Consider the following 25,776-nt stretch of genomic DNA (forward strand, 5'->3'; position numbering starts at 1 on the left):
GGGACACCCCTACCCACCCCCTGCCAGCTGCAAGGCGGGCACCAGGACTGTGACAAGTGGCCGGGGCAGCCCCGAGAGCAGCACCGTTCTTAGCAAAGCGTCTTTAAAACAAAGGAAGGGGAAGACCACACTTTTAGAAATCTCTTGGTTTGCTGTTTTAATGGCAGAGGGGATAGATCAGGCAGAACAACTCCAGCCAGGGGCTGTCCCCACGTCCTGGCGAGACCACGTCATGACCCCATGGTCTTGGGATGGCACATCGTGAAATGCAAGGAGAGCACACTCCCGTCCCGGGACAAGCATTAGCAAGGCTAGAAGGAAAAGCAAGTGTGGTGATTTTGCACTGTGTCAACAAGGAAATTGCACAATCTGGGCTGCTGACAAGCACTGCCTGAGGCCAGGGTGCAGGTCTCTGTGTCCCGAGCTGGGCTTTTCCCTGCTGCACTTAAAGGACTTACTATTGCAGTCACCTGCAAAGAGATCCTTGAGTTTGAAAAGGGAGCAGGGAGCATGGGGCTGGAAAGGAGGGGCAAGGTGCAGCTGTTTGCAGTGACTGCGGGGAGCAGGAGAGGTGTAGTGTGTCCCCACACCTTACCTGGAGTGTTTGCAGGGTTATCAATGCCGAGAAGTCGGAGTTCAATGAGGACCAGGCAGCCTGCTGTCAGATCTCTGTCCGGAGGAGAGAGCCAGGCTTGGAGGAGGATGAGGAATGGCTGATCCTGTGCTCCACGCAGGTATTGCCCCCAGGCAGGCTGTGCTCCCCCTGCTGCCAGCCTTTTGCTGCCACACAAGGGCGCAGGTTCAAGAAACACAGGATTACTCCATCAGTCCTGTGCCCACGTGCTGAAACCCTTCCTTGGATGTGTTATGGGGACCCCATGTATCCTGTGGCCAGCCAATACGTAGCTCTGTCTGTAAATGTAATTTCTACTTCCATGGCCCATGACTTGCAGCATTTAAGGTCATCCAAGCCCTTTGTGCCCTCGCCTCTCCTGTCCTCCTGCTTTCAAGGGCTAGTATGTCTTGCCATCACTTGGGGCAGCAGGGTGAGCTGGGCACACAGGATGCTCTCACCAGGCTCTGCCTCACTTCTTGTGAAATGGCCCCATCTCCCCTAACACAGGAACAGCACATGAGGGTGGGTGGTGCACATGCAGATGCTCAGAGCTCAGATGATGGGTCTGGCAGAGCAGCACGTGGGCATTGCTTGAGTTTGAGCTGCCCAGAGATTTACGAGTAGCAGGGAAGGGTAGCTGGGGTGGAAAAGCCAGGCAAAACCCACAGTGGCATCCTGGCTGTGAGCCTGCCATCTGTACAACCTCTTCAGCCCCTGTCTTGTCCCTCTTCCGCACGGCAGTTTCTGACTGGTCACTACTGGGCATTGTTTGATGGCCACGGTGGCCCAGACGCTGCCATCATCGCCTCCAACTATTTGCACTACTGCATCAAGCAGAAGCTGGAGGAGGTTGTGGGAGGCATCACCGAGGCCCAGCCCCCCATGCACCTCAGCGGACACTGCGTTTGTGACAGTGACCCCCAGTTCGTGGAGGAGAAGCACATCCACGCAGCAGACTTGGTGGTGGGAGCCCTGGAGAATGCCTTCCAGGAATGTGTGAGTACCCCATGCAGGGCACCAGTCCTGCTGGCCTAGGCAGTCAGTCTGTCCCTCTCTGTGCCCTGGAAGGGCAGGGTCTGCACTTCTGCTGCTCGCTGAGTAGGCTGGAACTTTGGGCCAAACCTTTAAATGTGCTGAGATCGTGCTGGATCAGACCCCCGGGTCCCCTCAGAGTTGTATGTTGGCAGTGCTGACCCAGAGCAAGGCTGCAGTAGCTCTGTACAATTGTGTAGGGCAGGAAGGTGGCTACTGTCACACTCATACAGCACGTACAAGTCTGAGCTCTCCCCATCACCCTCCTAAAGCACCCACAGTCCAGGAGCAACAGCTGTGTAGGCTGTACAGAGGCAACACTGTCGCTCTGCTGGTTTTCTGTGGCCCTTCCACAGTCAGTTTTGGTTCTGGATTTCTGCTGGGAGGGATGGGACAGTGTGTAGAAAGCAGCAGCACAGATCACGTCAGTCTCCAAACTTGTATATACCAACAGGATGAAGTCATTGGCCAGGAGATGGAAGCTACGAACCAGAAAGGAGGTTGCACTGCTCTGGCTGCCCTTTATTTCCAGGGAAAGCTGTATGTGGCCAATGCTGGGGACAGCAGGTGAGTCATAATAAAAGGGGGAAGTTGCTGGGGATGAGAGCTGAGAATTAAGCAAGGTTTCCAGCATCTTACTGTCCTGGTTTCAGCCGGGACAGAGTTCTAGAGAACACTGTTGAAAACCCACTGATGTTTAAGTTGTGCAGGCACTGCTCAGCAACAGACTCAGGGACTTTTCAGCTTCTCACCCTACCAGCAAAGAGGTTTGGGGGCATAAGAAGCTGGGAGGGGACACAGCTAGGACAGCTGACCCCAAGTGACCCAAGGGATGTTCCAGACCACGTGGCACCATGCTCCGTGTGTGAACTGAGGGGAAAGCTGGCCTGGGGCCACTGCTGGGGAATTGGCTGGGCATCGATCAGTGGGTGGTGAGCAACTGCACTGTGCATCGGTTGTCTTCTATATTCTAATCCTTTTCTCATTATTATTTTCCCTTCCATTTCTGTCCTATTAAACTTTCTCTCAGCCCACAGATTTTACTTTCCTTTTTCCCAGTTATCCTCCCCTATCCCACTGGATGTGGGGGGAGTGAATAAGTAGCTGTGGGGTGTTCAGCTGCCTGCCAGGTTAAACCACAGCTCTGATTTAATCCTACAGACAGTAAATGTGCAGCCCAGCCATCCCTCTCCTGCTTTCCAACAGGCACAGGACCTGTTGGAAGAAAGGTGCTCTCATGCCTTCTGGAACAGTTCGGGGATTTCAAGGGATTAGAGCTGCCCAGACCCAGCATTGGGGTGGCAATGCAGCAGTACACTCAGCCTGGCAGGTGTTTAAAAGTGAAGGGTGATTTCCCTCACTTGGCTGTGGCCTCCCATTCCTCTAAGAGTGAGCTCAACCACTGTCAAACCAGGCAAGCACAGTTCTCTGCTGCAACAGTGCAATTGCAATGGAGTTATTTGAAATACAGTGGCCTTTTTTAAAAGTTTTGGGTGCACAGCTATTCTGTGGCACAGCTGAGCGTTGCCTCTTCCCCTTTGTAGGGCAATTCTTGTCCTGAAGGACAACATTGTGCCCATGAGCAGCGAGTTCACCCCTGAGTCAGAGAGGCAGCGAATCCAGCACTTGGTGAGTGACTCCATCAGACAATCCAGCTGCGAGCATCCCACTGGGTCAGAGAGGGCATGTGGCAAGAGGACCTCCAGCTTTCCTTGAAGGCCACTGTGTGGCCATAATGTCAGCTGACACTAGCCAGGGAGGGCTGGGGTAGAAATTCAGCCAACAGTCTTTAGTATGGGAGATGTTCACGTCCTCATTGGAACATGCTTTCCCAGTTCTGGTCTCCACTCTGCTGCTGGGAGTGCCAGTCCTGAGGCAGAAGCAGCTCTGGTGCCCTACTGCACTGAAGCAGAACCTGAGCATGCTCACCCCTCCATTCCTTCCTCCAGGCTTTCCTTTTCCCCAAGCTTCTGGATGGTGAGTTCACACGCTTTGAGTTTCCACGGAGGTTGAAGGGAGATGATGTGGGCCAGAAAGTCCTGTACCGGGATTACTTCATGGAGGGCTGGTGAGTCCCTTCTGCCTGAGGGTAAGGCTGCAGCACAGGACAGCTTTACCTGCTCATAGCAAAGGGGAGGTGAAGGGAGAAAGGGCACCTGCTGCTGCTGAGAGCAGCAGCACGATGGTAGGGAAGGGTGCTGTGAGCAGCTCCCTCCAACTGAAGGACCAGGGCCCTGGCAGGGTGGTTAGAAAAGAGTCAGGATGGTCCTTCTGTCATCCACCGAGGTGGGGCTGGTGCAGGAGTCCCAGCCTGGTGCAGGTACAAGCTGGGGAGGAAGGGGAGAGTGAGGGTCACTTTGCCCTTTCCTCAGTGAGCTGCCTGTGCGTGGGGACACCACAAGGATTCAATCAGAGTCAAAATGCTCTGGCTGGGTTGTACTATCAAGTCAGACAAATCCCAAATCAGCAGTGAATTCTCTGTTCCAGGGGGTACAAGACGGTGGAGAAAGCTGACCTCAAGTATCCTCTCGTCCATGGTCATGGGAAGCAGGTAGCTTAATGCTTTACACACTGGCAAGGCACAGGCAAGTCTGCTGGGGGTCCTCAGTGTCCCTGTCACTCATGTCACACTCTGGGGCACTAGAGCAGACCCAGAGCTCTCGTGTTCTCCAGCACAGCGCAGTCCCACAGCCCAGATACAGCAGCTTCCTTTGCTGCCTGGCTGGTGCAACCCAGAGCCCTCTGGAGCAGAGTCTGCACCCACCCTCCTCCAGAGTACAGCAGAGCAGACAGCAGTCCTGAGGCAGCCTGCCCTTTCCTCATCTCCCCTTGCACACAACAACTCGATTCAGATGAGAACAAACTTCCTCAGCTCCCACTTGGGACTGTCTCCTTTGGCTCTACTGCCTTTCCCACAAACTCTCCTCCTCGAGGAGGGGCTGAGAAATGAGCCTGGAGAGGGAAGGAGGAGGTGGGGAGAAGCAATGACTGCACCCATCCAGCATCTGCGTGCTGGGGTTGAGCAGAAGGCCCCATCACCTCCCCCAGCACTAAACCCCCGTGCCACCCCCGTTACAGAGTCAGTGCAAAACCTCCTTTGCCAGGACAAGGGGACACCCCCAAACCAACCCAACTGTCTTTCTTGCCACCTCAAATCAAGAGCAGATGCCACCATGGGCTTCCTGAGGTCTGTAGCATTACCCAGAGCACACCATGGACCACATGGAGCCATTCACAATCAGGCTGTCTCCACATTCCCATCAGGCCATTCCTTCTGATCACTCCTCCATCTCCAAAGTCTCCAGAGGCTGTTCTGGGTGATGCCTGGAGAAGGGTCTATGTATTATAGATCAGTCAGGACAAGCCACACATCAGCTTTTAAAGGCACCACACCCAGATGTTTCAATCCTGTTTTGCTTTCTTTGTGGCCAGGCTCGCCTGCTGGGGACTCTGGCTGTCTCTCGAGGCCTGGGGGATCATCAGCTCAAGGTCATTGACACCAACATTGAAGTCAAACCTTTCCTCTCCTGCATTCCTAAGGTCAGTCACAGCACATGGGAATTGTAGGGTGGAGCTAAACAAGCTGCTGCTCTGTATGCAGCTTCTACAGACTTGGCAGGTCTTAGCCTTTCTCCAAGCACCCTGGTCCCAGTGTGTCACCTCTCAGGGGAAGCCTCATCTCCCTGACCCCTCTGCTCCATTGCAGGAGTTGTCACAGATTTACTCCTCTGTTTTCCAGGTGAATGTATTTGACTTTGCTCTGCATGACATTCAGGAAGATGACGTCCTCATCATGGCAACTGACGGCCTTTGGGATGTTCTGTGCAATGACGAGGTCGCCCATGTGGTCAGGAGCTTCCTTGCAGAAAACAGGACAGATCCTCAAAGGTAATACCAGCTTTGTCTTTGTTTTCCCTTGCAAAGACTCTGGTCAGACCTAAAGCAGGCTGAGATCCCACTGCTTCCAGGTCAGCTCTAGCATGACCACTCTTTTGTGTGACTTTGGAAACTGTCTGCGAATCTGTCTCCATCCTGAAGTAACAATTAAAAAGCTGACGTCTTAAAAAACTTTGTTATTTTGACAACATAAAGCCACATCTCAACATTGTTCTTAAGGGGAATAGTTGCTACGTTAACCCAAGCCTTGCATTTTTCTACCCACAGGTTTTCAGAACTGGCCAAGTGCTTGGTATGCAGAGCAAGGGGAAAGAAGAGAGGCCATCAGTGGATGCTGGATGACAGCCACGAGGCATCCTACGATGACATCTCTGTATTTGTCATCCCACTACACAACAGGGAAGAGGACTGACTGCCAGGATGACACACAGCATCTGTGTGTTCTGTTACTGTGGTGCCATTCAGCATCAACCTGAGACTGAGGGATTTCTGCTGCACGTGTACGCTCTCTTCCAGCAAAACCATTTGCAGTGGAACCTGAAATGCACAGCCAGCACTTGGCACAGAATGAACAAGATTAGCTCCTTAAGAACATGCCAGAAAAGCACAGTGGGCAACAAAGCACTCCCCTTTCTCATTGTTGGACCAAAGAGAACCTTTAAAGGGGGCCATATGCAAGCCAAAGGGCACTTCTTCTAAGATCTTTGCGGTACAGTGACACTGAAATCCTTATTTCTACTGATCCCTCTCCCTTTTTAATACTGAACAATAAGGATCGATTGAGATCCAGCCAGTCTGAAGAGCTGGCTTTTAATCAGACTTGAACTAAGCTGAACTGGATGCATAAGCTAAAGCATCTCTCGTGTCCATTTGCTGTAACGTGAGATGTGCTAAAACCTGGGAGCTGCTGCCAAGACAGCGTTGGGCACAGCCATGCCAGTGGCATGGGAACGCTGGAGCAGTAGCCCAGACCTCTTGAGACAGTTGCCAGTTGTAGGCAGCACCACCTCAAGCCCAGAGGATGTAGCCAAGTGAAGCTTCACCCTGGTGTACAGGAGCCCCTGTGCAAAGCTTTGTGCCTTACTTAAGAACATTGAAGTGTATTAGTAACACAGTGTACAGACTTCTAACAAATCTTAATCCACACTTGCTGACACTTTTTCTATTCAGGTCATTTCTGACAGCAAAGCAGGTTTTGTAGCAGCAGCACTGATGAGAACCAGGGTGTTTCAGTACATCAGCTGATTCAGCAGAAGAGCTCCAGGTAAAATAAAACTGGTTTGTTGCAATTTGTCTGCAGTGCTGAATCTCAAGCACTTATTCCAGCAGACACACCAGAGTTGTCTTAAACTCTGAGGATCTGCTTCCCAACCTGTTTATTAGCCAGGCAAATACAGGTCTGGACAAGCTTCCCATCTCCCTGAGTCCCCACTTTGGTTTTCATTATTCATTACGTAGGTTCCAAGATTCCCTAGAAAAGCAGCCAAACCCCAGTGCGTGTTTAAGTTCCACAAGGATGAAAGTCGAAATAAAAGTACTTTGGTTTTTTTCCCATGCATCTTACTGTGGTGGTATTCCTGCTAGGGATTTTACACAGAGCTGGGCTGGAGAAAAACAGCCCCAGAAAATCACGGGGGAGTTCTTGCTTTTAATTTGTCTTTGCTTGTCACCAGAAGCATTCCCTTACCTGAACTGCCACAAGAGCTTGGTGTCAAAAGATGATTTCCTGCAGTAGGGGGAAATTCCCCCCAGGAATGAGGCAGCCTTCTCAGCTATCTGCTCATGGTTTAAGGAAGGGGTAGAACAAAAACATTTCTCTCCAGCTTCACTTTCCCCCCATCCTCTTCAGCTTCACCTGAAAACAATGCAAGGTTTACCCATGTTAATGATGCTGGCTGCTGTCCTCCCTTCAGCAGCTATAACACTGTATTTATATGCATTGACTGTAATAATCCAAGATTCCTGTTACTCAAATCCAACAAGTTATTTTCTCACCTTCTTGCTGAGAAAGAGTTCAGCTCTTCCATCCAGACCACAGGCTGCTGTGGACACCTCTTCACCTAGGGTACCACAGCTCCATAAGTAGCTGTCACAAGGCTTCCCTACCCTGATACATTCATTGGCAAAAAAAACCCCCTCTTCAAATGGGCAATTTATGGAGGGATAACTTCAAAGAATCAGAATTTCCACTACAGAGTTTCTGACTCTTCAAAACAAAGGGAATTTTTAAAAAAAATGGATGAGTTTAACATTCCCCCTCTAAGAAACCAGCAAGTTGTATCCCACTGGACAAATGCAGAAGTTACAGCACTCAAGTGGTATCTCTACAAAATATTTATTGGTCACAGCCACAACATTGAATTCTCCACATATGTAGTATTTTGTGACAAAGCATAATTTGACTTTATGTATTTACACTCACTGGCAGATACCACCGAGGAGTCCAACTCCCTATAGCAGCTCACAACCACAGAGACCAGTTTCTGAAAGGCTCGCCAGGTTCCTGCCGCTGACCCAAAACCAAGGTGAAGTCTCTTAAAGTGCTAATACAGCTAAGAGGCACTGGAAAAGATACACTGCTGCTTCCAAATTTGTCACTCAATTGCTCCTGCACCCTCCAGAGCAGGGATTGGGGCATGAATCCAGGACCTGGGAGCTTCAAGAAAGTAATAAAAACCTTTCAAGACTGACTTGGAGAATTACACCCGAAATCTCCTACAGCCCAGGCAGACGTGCTCACCCACCACACTGCTTACTCAGAAGTGGGATCTCGAGTCTCACTTCCCCTTATTTTGAAAAAAGGTCTTTATTTCATCCCAAAGAATATGGGGTGGATTTAAATGTCAGATTTGGAGGGGGAATGCTGTTTCCAGCTTGGCCACTGTCAGACCTGGGAAGGCTGTTTTTCATCAGATCTGTTTCTCATTAGCTGGCGGCCCTAAAGAAGACAGGAATTGCAGCCCTGAGACTCCTACAGAAGCATATAGAAGCTGAAAGCTAGAAGTTTTATTCACCTTTCTTGTCCAACTGTCTGAAACACACAGTTCTCAAGTTCCCTGACAAAACTTGGCACATTCCCCTCTTTTAAATCCAGATAGAAAGCACTCCATGCTACACCAACAGAGATGTCTCTGCCTGTGTGGGTGGCAGTGGGCCCTGGGAAGGCACTCAGCTGCCATCCTGAACAGAGCACTAGTGCTCTTGTGCATGAGCCTGAACATTCCTCTTCACTCCAGAAAGCCACTGATGTGCTTGTGTGTCTACCCTCCTAAACCACTCCTCTGCTTCCCTTTTCCTTAAACATTCCATGCCACAACGTACCATGTTTTACATCACTGCAGGCAGAAGAGAGCCGAACAACGACCTCCAGACAAGCGCTCAAACCACATTAACAAAGAGCTTTTATAGAATAAAAAACTTCCAAATGCTTCCCTGTGAAAAGTAACAAGGAATATGGCCGGAGGCTATCTGTTCACTTCCTCAGGCAAAAGACTTTAAAAACTTCAAAGATGATTTACTACTGGACGCTGTAGTTTGACTGTTAAAACACACTACAAACCCCAAAAATCTGTATTTTACAAACCACTGCCAACACCAACGAAGGTAAAATAGCACCAAGCAGCCTGAAATACAACACTGCTGAGTTAAAGTGACTGAGGCCCCAGAAAACCACCTCCCTTTGCACGGGGCAGTTTTATTTATAGGCGACGGCGGGACAGCACAGGAAGACGGGGGTGGCATGAACCTCTCATCTGTATCTCCAGAAGCAGGCCTGTGTGGCAGAGGGAAAGCATCTATCACTCTGCTGGAGGATGGCAAACTCCCATGTGGTTAGAAATGCCCCGTGTGGCAGCAGCAGCAGAGATGAGCCACAACCACAGCACAGATGGAGCACCACGGTGTGAGCCTGCCCTGTGTGGGCAGCGTTCCTGCACTGCCACAGGCAGGCGCTGCAACCTGAACAGAACCAGCAGCACAGAAATGCTCAGTGCCCATCCCCAGCTCTTAGCACAGCACCTTTCCATGGACGAGGACTGGGAGGGGAAAAAAACAAAAGGCAACAAGGAGCAAAACAGAAACAGCTGTGCTACAAGGCATTTACTTTTCCAGGGAGCCATGATGTGAATTGTATACAGCTGAGACGAACTTTGCTCTAACACAGGAACATCAGGACAACTGACCTAAGGAAAACGCTCCAGCACAGTTTGCCAGTATGGAGTGGCACTAGAGAGCAGAGAGAACATGCCCATTTACTGTCTTGTCACCTTGCCAGCTTTTCGTATTTATGAGCAGGGAAGCACATGTGACTGGGCGAGGGAAAGAACAGACTTCCCAAGCTGTGGCCCAGCACAAACCCAAGTGTGTTTGGAAAGGCAAGAATAATGAACACCACATTTTCGCCAGGCCTGTCCCAGCTTGCTGGTGGATGCATTCCATTGAAGCAGCATTTCAGGGAAAAGAAACTGGAACTGGGCTTGAAGACCAGCCTGCCAGCTTTTCTGTGCTACAAGCTGCTGAGGCAGGAGAGCATGTCCCTCCCCATCTCTTTGCAGGGGCATTCCTTGGAGAAGGGCCACAGCAAAGCAGTGTCAGCACAGTCATGCCTAAGATTTTTAGAATTCATTTCTGAAGACGCCATCTGAGAAAGGATGCTCTTTTGGAGCTATCACTGGAAACCTGCAGACCAGTAACAAACTGTGTGATGGACTACCCACGTGTCAGTTTTACCAACAGGGGATACAGGTCTAAGCCTGGTGTGGGACAAATTTCATGGAGCTTATTTACAGACCGGGGGGCGGAAAACTGCATCAGTGAAAGTAAACAGCCTAGACACCTCACAATACTGGCCCACATCATATTCTTTTATATCTAAAAGTAAAAAAATATGGCCCATTCCCATTGCCCACCCACCCCATGATATTTACAAGTAAGATCAGCCAAGATGGTACATAAGGAAGATACACAGGCAGACTGTGCTGTCAGTCTCAGTGTGGTTTCTCCGTCTTCCTGAAAACTGACAGACTCCTTTATTGCTTGGGACACTGGCTGGACCTCAGCAGTGCTGTCTGAGCCTCCAGGATGTTGACACAGCAAACAGCAGGGAGGCTTTGGCAACCTCTGACAGTGGATGAAACCTGTGCAGTTGCACACTAAATCGCCAAATAAAGGATGACAAGAAGTATGAGGTACATTCACAGCTACCCACGTGCTTCTGGTGCATGTTCCACTGCAAGAGAATCCAGCATCTGCGCTGAAAACTGTCAGTGTTCACATTTGGCACAGAAGTATTTGCATCTGTGGACTGCAGTGAAACCAGAGATCCCAGACGTTAAAAACATGCACTTACGGAAAGGAACTGCACGTTCCACGTTGGAACATCAATAGCCTTGTGCACTTACAGCAGGAAAACACATAATTACAGCTTTAAAAAATGCCACGAACATTTTGTAGATAAAACAGACTTCACCGCTCTAAGAAATAATACTGTGTCAGTTCCATCTTGGGCTGAAGCCTGCCGGGCATGGACTGGAAGGTAAGAACTTGTAGCATGCTGCTTCTTGAGCGTGCCAGGAGGCCAAGAGGAGCAGTCCCCACAACGGAATGCTGTAGATAAAGGTAAGACATGGAAAATACGCAGGAACAGGAACACAGTCTAGATGTAGGCAATTCCAAAACTATGCTTGCAATGACGTGCTGCTGTTAGCAGTACGGGAGCCATCCAACAGCAGCCGCAGCATAGGAATTAGTCGTCGATAGTTGGCAACCAGAAGGCCTACAGAGGAGAAAAGAACACATCTTTTCATAGCAGAACACAAATCTCTCCTACAGCACCCCATAGGAGCTGGCACCTTCTGTAAGCACACATGAGAGGCACTGAGACTTCTCAGATTCATCTCTGGAAGGGTCAGCACCTCATGGAGCTCAGAGGAACTTAAAGCCCATTTCCTTACCATATTGGAACATGCGCTAGCAAAAGTCATGAATTTTGGATTGAACTGCAGACAGGTTATAGGACCTGTGTGTTTTCCATCTAGGACAGCCACCTTCATCCCACTTTCCCCATTCCAAACGTGGATCTTCCCATCCTCCGAACCTGAAGGTAAGAGTGGAAAACAAGATATGCAAGATGCACTGGAGAGGTCAGCAGAGGAAATGAAGAGCATTTTTTTCTGTCAGAACTTTAGGAACAGGCAGGTCTCAACTTTGTAACACAACCTTTAGAGTTCTCCAAGTGTCACAAGGTCACGTACAAAACATCAGAGAGTTAACACACCTGTATCCAAACAGCAGGTTTGTACCTTTGCACTGCAGAGACTCAACTACACAACAGGGCAACACTGTTCAGGCAAAGATGGTAACTACTGTCACCCAGTAGAAAAGGAGAGCTGACACCTCCAGCAATGCAGGAGAGACCCTGGCCAACCTGCACCAATGTGCAGAGGCCAAGTGCTGGGGGAAGAGTCATTGTTCACACAAGTTCTCAGTTCAGACACAGGTAAATGTCTCACTCAGTGGGCACAGAATCAAACCAAAGCCTGTACCATGGAAGGTAACCAGATTTCAGTGCACTAAGCCAAATACCAGAAGCTTCCCTGGAGATGTCAACTCTCCACATTACTATAATGGGATAAGTTTTTCACTTTAAAATTATGTTTTTCAAACTCTGAGGCTGAGAACTTTACATTTTTGTAATTCAGTTCAGCTTTAGACTCATTTTAAATAGGATTCCTAACAAATATGCAAAGCATTTTCTTCTGCTTCTGTATTTACGCCTGTAGCCTTTCAGGAAAAAAAAATTAAGAAGCACAAGTTGCAACTTAACTGTAAAAAAACTGAAGAGGAATAAGTGGTTTGGAACTTCTACTACTGTTTTAATTTGAAAGAGAACAACAGGAAGGTAAATATGTGCAATAAAGTGCTCTCCAGAGACAGACTAAACAAAAAACCCCACCCCTCTTCTCTGCAATCAGGAAGTTCTCAGCCAGAACAAAAGAAAAGAAATTTTGCCAAGATCATCAGTCATCCAGAAAAAACGAGGATCTGGATACCAAATTACCACAAAGTTAAACATATTTGATATATCAGCCACAGAAATAAGAACAAAATTAAAGTTCTAGGAAGGGGCAGCACCACACAGACTCATCTGACTCGTGTCCACAGGTCCTGTTGGGCAGCAGGCGACTGAAGTGCTTATTTTGGGGTGCCCAAGGTGCAGCACCAGGCTGTACAAGAGTTTCAAACTGCTTTTTGCCACCTGCTTCCCTCAGGAGTCCATCTGCAGAGGGCCGGGGAATCATACACTGGGAGCCACCAGGGCGATGCCTACAGCTTCTATCAAGGGTTTAAGAAGTTGTTCCACAGACATGGGGGTTTACAAGAGCCACATGAACAAACTGCAGCTGCCCCAGCATGTCACCAGAGCAGGAACACCCCTGGGGGTGGTACAAATGCACCAAGCTACAAGACCAGTCACCCAAGCACAAACAGGTGCTTTGGTCATCAGGAAACAGGGGACGGCCACAACACAGCCACAAAATGCTTTGAGGAAGCACATGAGGGCATCCTAGCCACAGGGCGAGGACCACTGACAAATTATGTGACAGGTCTTCCCACATTACAACAGTTTCCTGGTTTCTTATCTATTTTGGAACAGCATTTATACATAAGTAAAAACGATAAGACTTATTGCAGGCTCTTTTACATTTCAGTCTAGAGAACACTGAGCAATCTAACAGAACACTGTCAGTGCAAAGAAAGCTTACGGCTGCATTGTATTATTTAAATACATTCTGCTTCCCAACAGACACAGCTTTAGCCCTACATAACACACCTAATTTCAGAGCACTGAAATTTTTGCCAAGAATTATCTTACCTATCATGATGAACTGAGAGTCTGGTGTGAATGATGCCTCCAGCGTGACAGCCTTACTATTGTTATAACCCTATGGCACAAAACAGGAGAATATGTAGTAGAGAGTGTGTCCACAGCAAGCTCACAGCCAAAGGGCACCTGCTCCCCAAACTAACACCAAGTTTTCCAGGAAGTACCACAGGCAGCAGGCTCACCCCAAACGTGTGCAGGACAGCTCCTTTGAAGGCATCAATCAGCCGAATGAAACCGCCGTTCGTCGAGATGAGGATGAGTTTCCCATCATTGCTGAACTTCAGGCCTGTCCACTCACATGTGCGGTCATATTGCATCTTAAATGTAGCAAATGGCCCCTGCAGAGAGAAAGTGGGAAATATGAAGAAGACTCTGCATTGCTGTTAACAAGAATCTGCTTTTAACCTTTAAAAGAAAATCCTTAGCCCTAAGATACCAAAAGACAGTGTCAAGGCAAACAAGTCACTGCATGTGTAAGTTTCAACAGATGAATCCAGTTTCCAAAGCAAAAAAAGAGTACAATAGGCTGTTTCAATCCAATAGTTTCACACTCTACCACAATCAACAGCAGAAATTAAATTAAGAAAGGAAGACGTTTTTGAACAAGGCTGCTAAATGAACTTAGAGAAAGAGTTTGAGCCAGTGTAATCATCATCTGAGTTTTGAAAACCACAGACCTAACTATGCTGAGTACTTATTCAGTTCAGCTGCTCATGCCAGTACAGTTTCCTTTGAAATTTTCATCCTTTCTGACACTCCTGGCTCAATCTCTGCCTGTGTTCTTCTGGAATAAGCAGCAAGGAAAGAAAGGCCAAAAACCACACAAAAAAGAGCCTATGTTGGAGTCACTGAGCCAACAGCTGAGCCAGCTGGTGGGCCAGAGAACCCTGAAATAGCAAATGCCTGCTGGTGGAAAAACTCAGATATTGGCGACACCACTCTCACCTTTGTGTGAATAAAGGAAAGGCCTTTCCCACAATGTCTTCTGGATGAAATGTAACCTTACACACCCCCAGACCCTGGTTAAAAAACTACCTCTCCCAGCAGCCTGTGCTGTTGCATATGCGACCTGATCCCCCAACTCTGCCCCTTCCCTCGCTCATTGGTTCCCTTCCCTGGTCCCGCCTTTGTACCGCCCCCATGCCCTCAGATCACTGTAACTCTACGTAAACCTGAGCACGAGCACGCTGGGCCCTCTCTCGCATTGGGTCCCCTCTGCGGAGGATGAAATAAACCTCGTCTGTGGAACGTGCCATGCGGAGAGCGCTCCTTGGCCCCTTATCTCTGGTAATATTGAGCTATCTGGCTTAAGTGTGTGTGTTTGTGCGTGTGTGTGTGTGTGTGTGTGTGTCTCCTCAGCGCTAAACATCTGCGGGGCTGAAAGGAGAAGCTTGCTAGTGGCTATACTGCTGCACCTGAGCGTTTTTGTGCCCAAGACAGTTTTGGGGAACACAGCAGCGATCTCCCTATCGCCCTAACACCACGCACTTCTATATAAGCCTAACCTGGAGTTTCGAGCAGGTTCAAGAGTTAGCACTTTAACACTGGTTAAGAGTGTACCTCAGGATTTATATCCCTTTCTGTCCATGAGATGTGTGCTTACTGAGAACTCTGTAGATGCCAAGGAGGCACCCCAGACAGTAAGCTCGAGTACACAAATCCAGCCTCTGAGCACTGAGTTTAGATTATTTCTTGCAAGATAAAAGTGTAAGAAGGGAAGTTAGGGTACCTCACCTTGTCGAAAGAGCGGAGATCATAAAGCTTCACCATTTCAGAATTGACTCCAGCAGCAAAAATCAACCCTTCTGGGTCAAAAGAACACACAGGCTTCCCTTGGAGATGCATTAAACCCTAGAAAGAGAAACAGCCAGAATTAACTTGCAAGACTGATGCTCACATTTCTACCACCATCCTTTGAGCCCACTGTGAGCAGGACAGCAGATTAGGGGTGGAACAAATTAATTTCAGTTGTAAATACTGAGGTTTTACAAAGGTTCAGAACTCAGCTTTCTCAACTTCAGGTCACCATACAGAACTTCCAGTTTGCTTCAGTGACAAAGTTTACACCAAAACAAATCAAAACCTCATTCAAGGTGTCATGCACTCCAAAAGTCCCCAGAGAAGGGAGGCTCATATGGCTGTCTTAACAACCATACCAGGGAGCACCACAAAACACTGCTGCTGGGATCAACAGCAATGCTCTACGATTTACGGCTGCACAAGAGAGAAAAAAAAATACTTAGAAAGCAAGGGAATATCGCTGCTGAGCTTTACATGCCTGTTTAATGAAAACTCATACCTGCTGGAAGCCAACAGACCTTACATATTAAAATTGACAGGTTGCTACCAGTGCTTATTTTTAATGTTACCTTTTCCTTAAGTCACATAGTAGAAAACAGTTGACAAAATTTGGTAAAAGCCCACAAAATATTTTAATTTTAATTGTAATTTTCTGTATCCTGACTAGCAGTCTGTGCATGTTAGTCAAGCATTTTTATGAACATAGTGTATGCACCTAAACAAGAACACACCTTTGAGTAAATATATGTAATACATTGAACAAGTTTCTGCATTTTTCGTTCTTTCTGCATTCTTCTCTACATAAAGTCTAGAGACTTTACTACTTCTCTTCTTTCCCACGTAGGTCAGTTTTCCCTGTGCTCTCTGTCGATGAGGCAGTGAGCTTAGCCAATGCTAAGGGGCTCTGGTGAGTGGGTCAGCTCTGGTTTCCCGGGAATGGGAATATTTCCAGGTAGTATGGCTGCCATCTCACGGACCAACTGAAAACTACAAGTAACACTTCCTCAACCTGTTTCCCAAACTTGGCTGGATGCAGCTTCCAGTAACAAGTCCTTGTTTTATCATTCTTACACGTTCAGGCATTAGCATAAATCACAGAATTGTTACTGCACTTACAACCCTACCTCATCTGCAGCAACTTGGAGATGAAGATACATCCCAAGGGAAACCTACACACTGGAGTTAAAGGCATACTCCCCCAAAAATAGCAGAATTAAGATCTGCCAGAAAAGGCTTGAAGAAAGATTTTGTAATTTACAAAATGTAAAACATTTTGTAAGAAATTTAACTTTTTTCTTTCTCTTTCATTTACAGTTCCATCATCTGGAATAAGCAAACAGCCCTCTCTTGTTAGCAAAATGGTCCCGGGGAGATGGGGAAATAACAGAACACAACACTACGTATCCAGATACCAGGAGAAAACAACTGAGCACCACTAAAGGTGGAGATTCTACTTCCAATCTTTTATTCCTGCCACTGCTGCCAGTTCTGGTATTTTTCTCAGCCCGTACAAGCCTGCTTCCACTAAAACAAGTAAAGTATTCCAGCAAAATAAGTAAACAAAACCAAACAGTGTTCCGTCTTGCTAGCAAGTCAAATCTGCTCACAAACAGTTCTGATGAACAACAGCAGAGATGCAAGGAAGTGCCAGACCATATGGCTGCTGTGTTACTTTAGCTCACCAGTTTCTTAATCAAATTTAATTGCATCAAGGCACCAATTTTAGACACACACTACAAACACTCAGATAAGATGAATTCACAACACAGGAGGGATGCCTGCTCTGAGAGAACACCCTCTGCATAAGGTAGCAGCCTGATGAACAAGCTGATGACACCCAGCCCTTCTCTTGTTTCATCAGCTGCGAGTGTTATTTCTTGCTCTCCCCAGTGCCTCTCCAGCAGAGACACAGGTGAGAGCAAGTGGTGTTACACAATGTGACACACCACACACACTGCACAGAGATTCCTGATCCAGGCTTCTTTGGGAAGGTGTCAACACTGAATCAGCAGCACACACTTCTAGCAGTCTTTTTAGTTTGTTACAAACACACATCCATTTTTTATTCTTCCAACTGAAAATTCAATGCATTGTGCCCACGAATTTTATAACCTACCTGGCAATTTGGAGAGCGGAGATCCCAAAGTCGAATAGTTTTATCCAGGGATCCAGAAATAAAAGTATCATCTACTGGAGACATTGAAAGAGCAACCACTCTGCAATACAGAATCCCACATGCATCAGAGACAAACCAAAGACGTGAATGGAGCAACACCCACCCCAACAGCTGTGTACAAACCCATAACTGAACAAAGCAGTAAGTAGCATGAACCAAGTGTAATGGAACTCGAGCTCATTACCATTCTTATTTCAATTTCTCTTGTCCTGTCCCCAAGCCACATCTCACCTTTTTGTGTGCCCCGGGAAATACCGAATGTATTTGTTGTCATGCAGGGAGAGGTATCGGATAGTGTCTGAAACATAAACAAACCATAAGCTTTATTATTCCATGAGCCCAAGGTCATCTGAAAGTGATCACATACTAACTTGCTCCCCAGAGCAACAGTAATCTCATCATAGTGATTAAGTCTGGTCATTTGATTTTAAGTCAGACTTCAGAAGAGAATCAAGTTAGAAACAGACAAAAACCAACTCTGTACTTAAGCAGAACTGCAAATTAGCCAACAGGAAAAGATAATTCCCACGTTTGGAAGTCATGTTACATTTTAAAAACAACTGTCATGTGATCTAGGCAAGGTAATTTCAAAGGTGCTAAAATTTAAGTAGCAGCAGGTTTTAGTCCATCACTCTCACAAAATGGAGAGTATCAAATTTACAGAGTTTACTCTGCAAATTTACTTTGTATTGCTTTGCAGCATGAATACTGCTCTTTCCTACATACACATTCAGCAAACAAATTTCCAACTAAGCAGTACACACAGGAAATGTACAAATTCTGCACTCAGCTGAAGATAAAAGATAAAATCATAACTTCAAAGCCAGGACAAGACCATTAAAAACTAGCAAATCTCTCTTCTTTTTGTTTAATCTGACAATCAACAGCTTCACACCTTCTCTGCACTTAGAGCAGCTAAGCTCTAAGAAGAGGACAGAGGAGTAATCTAAAGCTTAGTGTACTTCAAGCAACCTTAAACATAAATTGAATAGATGAGAGCAGCAGCACAACATTTCTCAAGTGCCAATTTTATCCTGAGTATAGGTGAACATACTAAGAGTAGCCCACGATTCTGAAGATGCTGTTGAGACTTTCTCCCAAAATTAAAATAAATCCTTCTAAGAGGAAACAATTATTAAACAACCGAAGCCACTTTTCAATCTTTATGTGCAGACGCTGTACTGCTGGAACAAGTCCTGCTGAGGGTCAAGGATACTTTTACTTTTGACTAAGAAGAACATGTGCCAAGAGGATGCAACATGTACTGGGTGTATTGACAGTCAGAGGGGTTACTGTGTTCAGAATGTTTTGAAAGGCTCATTCAGCAAAATTTTCTATCTGTGAAAAAATTATCAAGTTCCCATTTTTGCCTGAGGTTGCTCATCAAGCTGAGGTCAGAGGCCTAAACCACCCTCCAGTATCTGACAAGCAAACTGAAGCTGATGGAACAAGCTGGAAATGTGGTATTGGTGACACACAGTTCTGAAAGGCTCTAAGTGACCTGAGGTGATTATCCAAAATACAAATCCCTAACACCAGTGTCACATCCCACACTGGATAGAACCAACATGCTTCAAACTTCCTGTTAAGACACGTCTCTATTTTTTTCCTGCAAGAACTGTCATTACCTGATCTCCGAAGTATCCATGAAGAATTCCATCTTCCTTTGCTAAAGAGGAAGCACTGGGGAATTGTGCTCCTTTGGGATCCTCACTGCTGGCAGTGCTCTGTCCCAGGCAAGGCAGTGGCCTGTACAGTTATCTCCTGTACCGGGTGGTATCATAGACCCTCAAACTGTACAAACTACTACCTCAGCCTGGAATCAGGCAACAGGAACTAAGTCCAGAGGTCTTGAGGAAATCTTCACAACTAGATTGGTAGCAATTCAACACAAAAAAATGCTTGGAAACAAGCACCAGCATTCCTATAGCATGTTCCTGAGGTAATTTTCCTTCCCAGTACCTGCAAAACAGGTTAATACAATGCACCTTGCCCATGACCACGTGCATTAGGGACTAAACAGTATCTGGAATCCTACAGAACACCCTGTTGGGTTTATTAATCTTACAATTTGTAACAGCAACAAACATTCTCACATTGTATCTTTTTCTTTTCTTCTGATTGTTTAGCATAATGCTACCCTGCAGCACAAAGACTTAAGTCTTAAGGCTTACCAGTACTTATAAACAAAAACTCAGTACTCAAAATGGCATTAAAAATGCTTCATTAAATTGTTAATTATTAGTTATTGTAAATTAAATAACAGCCAAATAAAAAATGTGACACAAAGTAATAACATAATTAAAAAAATAAGTAGGTTCTGAAACACACTCAAAAGGCACGTGCTTCCTGTGACACTTTTAATCCTTTTACACCATTAAATCCAATTCTGGTGGAGACTTCCCTGTTCCTCTAGTTTCAGGCCCAGCTCGTTCTACTTTAACCTGACTTCCTAACTCTTAACTTCCATCTTCTCTAAATTCACAGTCTTTGAAATTACTTTAGTAGCCCAGCATACATCACAAGGCACCAGCATCTCTACTGTTAAGCTTCATCTCCGCAAAGGAAAAACCAAACCAAGACCTCTATTCCAGAAATTATGAATCTACAAGTACAACGTTAAAAGCTATTTGTAAAGTGCTGCGCTGAGAGACTTGGTCACTGCAGAATTCTCAGACGTTGACTACAACAAACAAAACCAAAATTGAGCTCTGTGACCTCCTCCAGGCTTGGCTGGTGATCTGTTGAGTTACCTGAACCTCCTGCCCTCCCTTCCTCTGCAGCTAAGTTGTGTGTACCAGATAGAGCTGTGGCATTCAGCCCAGATGCTCCTTCCACCTCACTCACACGAAAGAAGTGAAGGTGCAGAGGCTGCCTGACAGCACTGATCCAACACCAACTGAACAGCGCAATGAAGAACCGAGTTTTATCTCCATAGCAATGTTTAACCCTCCAGTTATTGCAGCAGCGAACAAACACACGTAAGGATGCTCAAAGGACTAGCACCAAGCTGTGCATCAGTGTTGGACATTAATTTCTTCCTCTGCCTCTGTCTGACAGAGTTCTTACCACTGAAGAGCTGTTATAACTTTTTCCCCAATCTTTAGAGCTAATTATCCAGACATGTAGTGTAAGGAGATTAATATGCTCCACTCCAGTGGATCACTCACCATCTATTTTGTTGGAGCTGTACACGACAGTGTTGGCAGCATGTGTATATCTGATGAGATCCACTCCATACTTCTTACTGTACAGGGTCCTCTTTGGTCTGTCAGGAGGAAGCAGAAATAATTGCACTCTCTGCAACAAAAACCTCGAAACAAAACTCACATCAACAAGGCCTATTCCCATTAAGGCATTACACGGTTGTTTCAAGTAGTCAGATGTTTTTATACAAAAAAACATCTTATACATATACAAAAAAACCATTTTATACAAAAAAAATTGTATTTGATTTTCAAACACGGATATTGGTATTTCTCCAAGACTATCCTTAGGCTTGAAGAATTCCCTGTAGCACCTGCAAAATGCACTTGTCTCCTCCAAAAATTCCTTTTCCTATGATGTCTACTGCAAAAAGAAAAGGAGGAGCTAACATAATGAGCACAGCAAGCAGCACTGCCTCACTGTGCCCTTGCCGATTCAAATCTCCCATTCATCTGCTGCTCATTTTTGATTGAGTATAATTTGTCTTTGTTCTCTGTTACTTCAAAACCTAGAACAGGGTGTCTCGTTCACGGGATATTAACCCAACACATCTATATACCAGTCATCTATAAAAGACATAGTAACACAGGGACTTTTCCAAACCACTGCAGAATTCTACTTGTATCCAACCTTAAGGCAAGAAATGCAAATTTAACATTTTGCAACACAATGAAAGACACTCTAGTGAGAGTGAACACAATCTACAGAACTGTGTTTCTGGGGGTCTGGGATGCAGGTGATACACTGCAGTGCTAGAATTTTAAACTGCAGATTAAGTTTAGAAGCAGCTGGCTAATAATGTTGTGAGGGTATCTCACGACAGTGGTACCTGTTTGAGCAGTGCAAGGTCTCCACCACCCTCCTTACCCTTTCATCCCCAACTGAGGGAGCACAAAGGTTTCAGAGCTGGGCAGTCAACCAGCGAGGGTATTGATCAACACCAGAAATACCATCTCTTCCAGGAGCTATTTTTAATCCAGAAATTCGTAACTCTGGTTATTATAGGGGCCCACGAAATATTTTACCCACACGACCAAAGAGGACAGCATGGGAATGGAAACAAACAGCAGGAGCAGTCGAAACCAAGAGAAAAGTTTGTCAGACTACACCCTTAGACAAGCTATTTCTAACATGCTGAACTTTTTCCTTTTTTCACTAGCCTCAACCTGACACACCCAACAAGAGCACAAGTCGGAGACTTTTCATAACATAACAAAAACAGACACTCATTCTTAAAGATTAGTTCTCAAGCAGCAGAAGCCATAGGGCTCTGACTTCAAACAAACTTGCTGGGGACAAGTTCCCACGAAGTGAAAGCCAACACAGCAAGTGCAGTGAAAACCCACACACCACCTGTACCACAGACCAAATCTCAACTGGTTCTTCCCCTGTTCCTCCAGCAGTTCTTTAAATCGTTCTTCAGATGCAAACATGCCACACACTTAAAAAAACACACCTAATTTAAAGTTTGACACACTCTAACATTATGTCTGATACGCTTCCCCACACTGCTTTCTGAAGTTACCTCAGCTATGCTGTTGACCAATCTAGTGGGGATAATACCCAACAACAAACCAAGAAAAAACCCCAATCTCAAAACATACTATATTAGACACTCTCATGCCTAGTTTGGCTTTCCTTTTCTATTACAAGTATAAAACTTAGAAGATCTATTTAGAATAAATTAATATAGACAGAGACAATATCAACACACAGACAAAAGCACATTTACCAAAAAGAAAGAGTTCTGTGTTTTAGGAAAGGTGAAGTTTTCATGTAAACTGACACAAACAGAAGTGTGTCACTGCACACAAGACCTGTTGCCAATCAACTATTTCAAACACAAACGAGAAAATTAAGTACTTTTAAACAACAAATCACAATCACTAAACATAATTCCAAGGTCAAGGTTAATCTATCCATCCCACCTACAAACCAAGCAATATCGACAAAGAAAAATACAAGAGCTCAGTCAAATCTGCTACAAAGATGAAACAAAACAGAGGCAAGGTTTGTAATATCATCCATGCCTTGGTTTGAATCAGTGCTGCTATGGGTAAACATCACCCACAACCAGGAATGTGGATGTGCCCAGCAAACACCACAGCTAAGCAGGAGTCCAGATCCATCACTTTATTTATATCAATAATACACAATTGATATGCACTAAAATACAAGCTAAACCTTTGCTAGAGCACCATTCTATCACAGCAGGGTTACCAATGTGCAGCCAGGCTGCTTCCAGCCTCAGGGATTGCTGTACATCCCAACATACAACTGTCCTACAAGTTTTCAGAATCCCTCCTTAAGTCCCAACAGACTCCAGTGAGCCTCTCAGTTATGCTTCCAAGCCAGCCTACTGTGGAGGGATTTGGTGATGTAGGATGGGCTAACAATTTAATAACCATTTATTAATTTTAAATCAATAAATTGTTATAAATAAATTTATAACAATTATTTCTTTGAAACAGAAGTGGAATCTTGGGACCAAAATTATTGGATGCTCATGAATAAGCAGTTGCCTAAGCCCAGAACATACATGATAAGGACATAATCTTGTCCTGTCAGTCCTTGGCTGCACAGCACTGTTTCAACTGTCCTGACACTGTTAGAAGCTGAAGCTCACCGAGGTGGGGTTGGCCATACTCTCACAGAGCTGTACAACTCATTCTGGTGTGGCTACACAGCCAACTAGGTGAGGATTCACCTAAAGTACAACCAAACAGCTGCATTTTAATTCTGCCAGCAGAACTGCTCATTAACAGAGGACACACACCAAATTTTCCTTCTTTTAGACAGGGAAAGGCATTAATTTTCTGGCCATTTGATGAAGTAGAGTATCCTACACTGATTCCCAGCAAGCAGGACATTTAACTTCCTCCTGGCCATTATATCCAAGCAGGTGAGAGTTCTAGGCTCTTGCAGCTGTGACTTATAAGGAAAAATAAACCAACTACAAGCCTGAAGCTGCCACAACAATGATCATTCAGACACCTGAGGTTTCATCTCCACACGAATTTCTAGTGACAACGTAATTCAAAGCAAAACTTTCCAGGTTAGAGAACAAGCGTGTCCTGCATCCCCAGTTACCTCTAAAAATCACAGCTACACTTCTAAGCCAGCTGATAGTGCATGAGCAGCTTTCAAATAATTTTAAAATTTTATAACCATCAGAGAACACAGCAGTTACCTTGAAACTACTCTCATTGCCCTGCAGCTCCGCAGTAAAGGACCATTGATCTACATTTAACTTAATTAAAGCAAACCCTCTGACTATAAAGCACATCAGGATTAGATGGAGATTGGAGTGAAAGGGCCAAATGCCTCCCAACCCATCAAACCATTCTTTACAAGTTTAAAGGGGAAGAGCAATCAATACCATCTGCATTAACATCACTCAGCCCTGCTACTACTGTATATAATTAGGATCTGGGATACGATCCACGGCACACTCCATACATACAGAGTTACCTGTTGTTACATAAATAAAAATTAAATATTTTCACATCACAGTTCATTCTAGCAGGTGGGGAACACCAACAACTTTAATGTGTAAAGCAAGCAAACTAACTAGAAGCTGAAAATAATGTATAAATAGGTGTCCCAGAGAATTAAGAGAATATGCAGGAAGCAATCTTTCCTCCCAGCAAGTACGATGTCTTGGCCTGCTTGGAAAAGGAGGGTTAGGAATACGTGGTTTACTAGAAAATATATACAACACTGACATACCTCTGCCTTGATACTCCCAAGCCATTTCTTTTTCATTCCTGCATTACCTTGTCCTTTTTTATTCCCTCTCCCATAATACACATAACTTGCTATCCGTTCACTTTCTGTGTGGCTGTGATGCTTCCCAGTCCTGACTTTACAAAAAAACCCACAAAACACCTCAGAACTACATCTCTATGCCAATAAGCACATGTAAAACTTAAAATCTGAAGGAATTTAAAGCAGACAAACACACACTTGTACCAACTGAGAAAGATTTTAATGGCATAATGACACCATTTGGCTCAAATTGTTCCAGCTGTCATAGACTTCAAACACCCTTGGCGTAGGTTTCCATCCTCTGAACAGATCTCAAGTGCTCTGCAAACTTCTGGGGATTTATCCGAAAAACAAGACAAGCACCATGTGATCAATAGCAGAAGAAGGATAAAACCAGACAGTTAAATGAGAAACAGAAACACACTCTTAACTCATTACCCTTACATAACAGAAATCAATAAACACCTTGATTGATTACATCTAAACTAAGACAATGTTTGGAGACACACACAAATCACACGTATTTTAACTGTGCTTTAGAGATAAGGACAAAACTCGAGAAAATTATCTAAAACACAGAGGACCACGTTTGCCTGCAGCGATCCAAGACACCACTTAGGAACTGGGTTTTATGGAAAACACCATCAGATTTTGAGAAGTTATAGTAATATACACCACACCACCTGCACCTTTTGGCTTAAAGCATTTAGCCAAGAAGTTACACTCAAATGAAGCGTTTAAAAGGGCACATCTGCACATTGCTCACAACAATCGCTTCTCTATTAATTAGCGAGAATTAAGCCCAGAGAAGTCAGTTCCACACCTGCAGCAATCCCAAGACCTGGAGATGTGACCAGACCTGAATCCTTTAGGCTTTGCAACCGTTTAGCTCTCACAGAAGTGAGCTTTCGCTTACACATAGGGAATTATCACCACTGTCTCCAGCCTACCAAGATAACAAGTACACTCGCAGAGCAGACAAACCCACGCTGCTGCTATCCCTGCCGCTGGGATTCTATTCACAAGCCTACACTAAAAAACAACAGGAGAGAAGCTCAAGCTAAAGCTCACCGGCCAGACCTGCGGGGCCAGGCAGAGCTTGTCCCCAAAGGCCACCGTGGGCAGCCCCCACGGCCCCTCATCCCCCCGTGCCCCAGGCACTGCCCCAGACCCCGAGGGCTGCACCCCCGGCCCCGCCACTCACTTGCCCTCCTGGCAGTCGTAGAGAACGATGGAGTCATCGTCGCTGCTGGAAATGACGGTCTCGCCGTTGGGGCTGAAGTCGAAGCAGTTGATCTTGTCCGAGTTCTCGCGGAAGACCTTGGCCACGCGGAAGCTCCGCAGCACGTTGTCCGTCAGCTTCATCCAGCCCGCCGGTGCCCAGCTGCTTGGCTC

The 25,776-nt window shown here is 45.8% G+C and overlaps 2 protein-coding genes across 2 annotated transcripts; one reads left to right on the forward strand and one right to left on the reverse strand.

Annotated features, from left to right (window-relative positions):
* Window positions 1-497: 497 nt before the first annotated feature.
* On the forward strand, window positions 498-7,103 carry PPM1M (protein phosphatase, Mg2+/Mn2+ dependent 1M; the record flags this gene model as incomplete). Its single annotated transcript, XM_017732378.1, has 9 exons — window positions 498-734; window positions 1,358-1,612; window positions 2,103-2,215; window positions 3,193-3,277; window positions 3,598-3,716; window positions 4,136-4,199; window positions 5,081-5,188; window positions 5,388-5,536; window positions 5,813-7,103. Coding segments are annotated over 9 exons (1,275 nt in total), but the record flags the coding sequence as incomplete, so codon positions are not given.
* Window positions 7,104-7,861: 758 nt separating this feature from the next.
* On the reverse strand, window positions 7,862-25,762 carry WDR82 (WD repeat domain 82). The gene is made up of 9 exons (XM_008632173.2): window positions 25,586-25,762; window positions 20,577-20,674; window positions 17,638-17,704; window positions 17,347-17,446; window positions 15,165-15,281; window positions 13,613-13,768; window positions 13,419-13,488; window positions 11,497-11,639; window positions 7,862-11,318 (listed from the first exon to the last, which is right to left on the reverse strand). Exons 1-9 carry the CDS (start codon window positions 25,744-25,746, stop codon window positions 11,289-11,291), a joined length of 942 nt encoding a protein of 313 aa, XP_008630395.1. The 5' UTR covers window positions 25,747-25,762; the 3' UTR covers window positions 7,862-11,288.
* Between the last annotated feature and the right edge of the window lie 14 nt (window positions 25,763-25,776).

The sequence above is a fragment of the Corvus brachyrhynchos genome, unplaced genomic scaffold (genome assembly GCF_000691975.1).
Source record: "Corvus brachyrhynchos isolate BGI_N302 unplaced genomic scaffold, ASM69197v1 scaffold4, whole genome shotgun sequence".
In the NCBI taxonomy this organism is placed as follows: Eukaryota; Metazoa; Chordata; class Aves; order Passeriformes; family Corvidae; genus Corvus; species Corvus brachyrhynchos.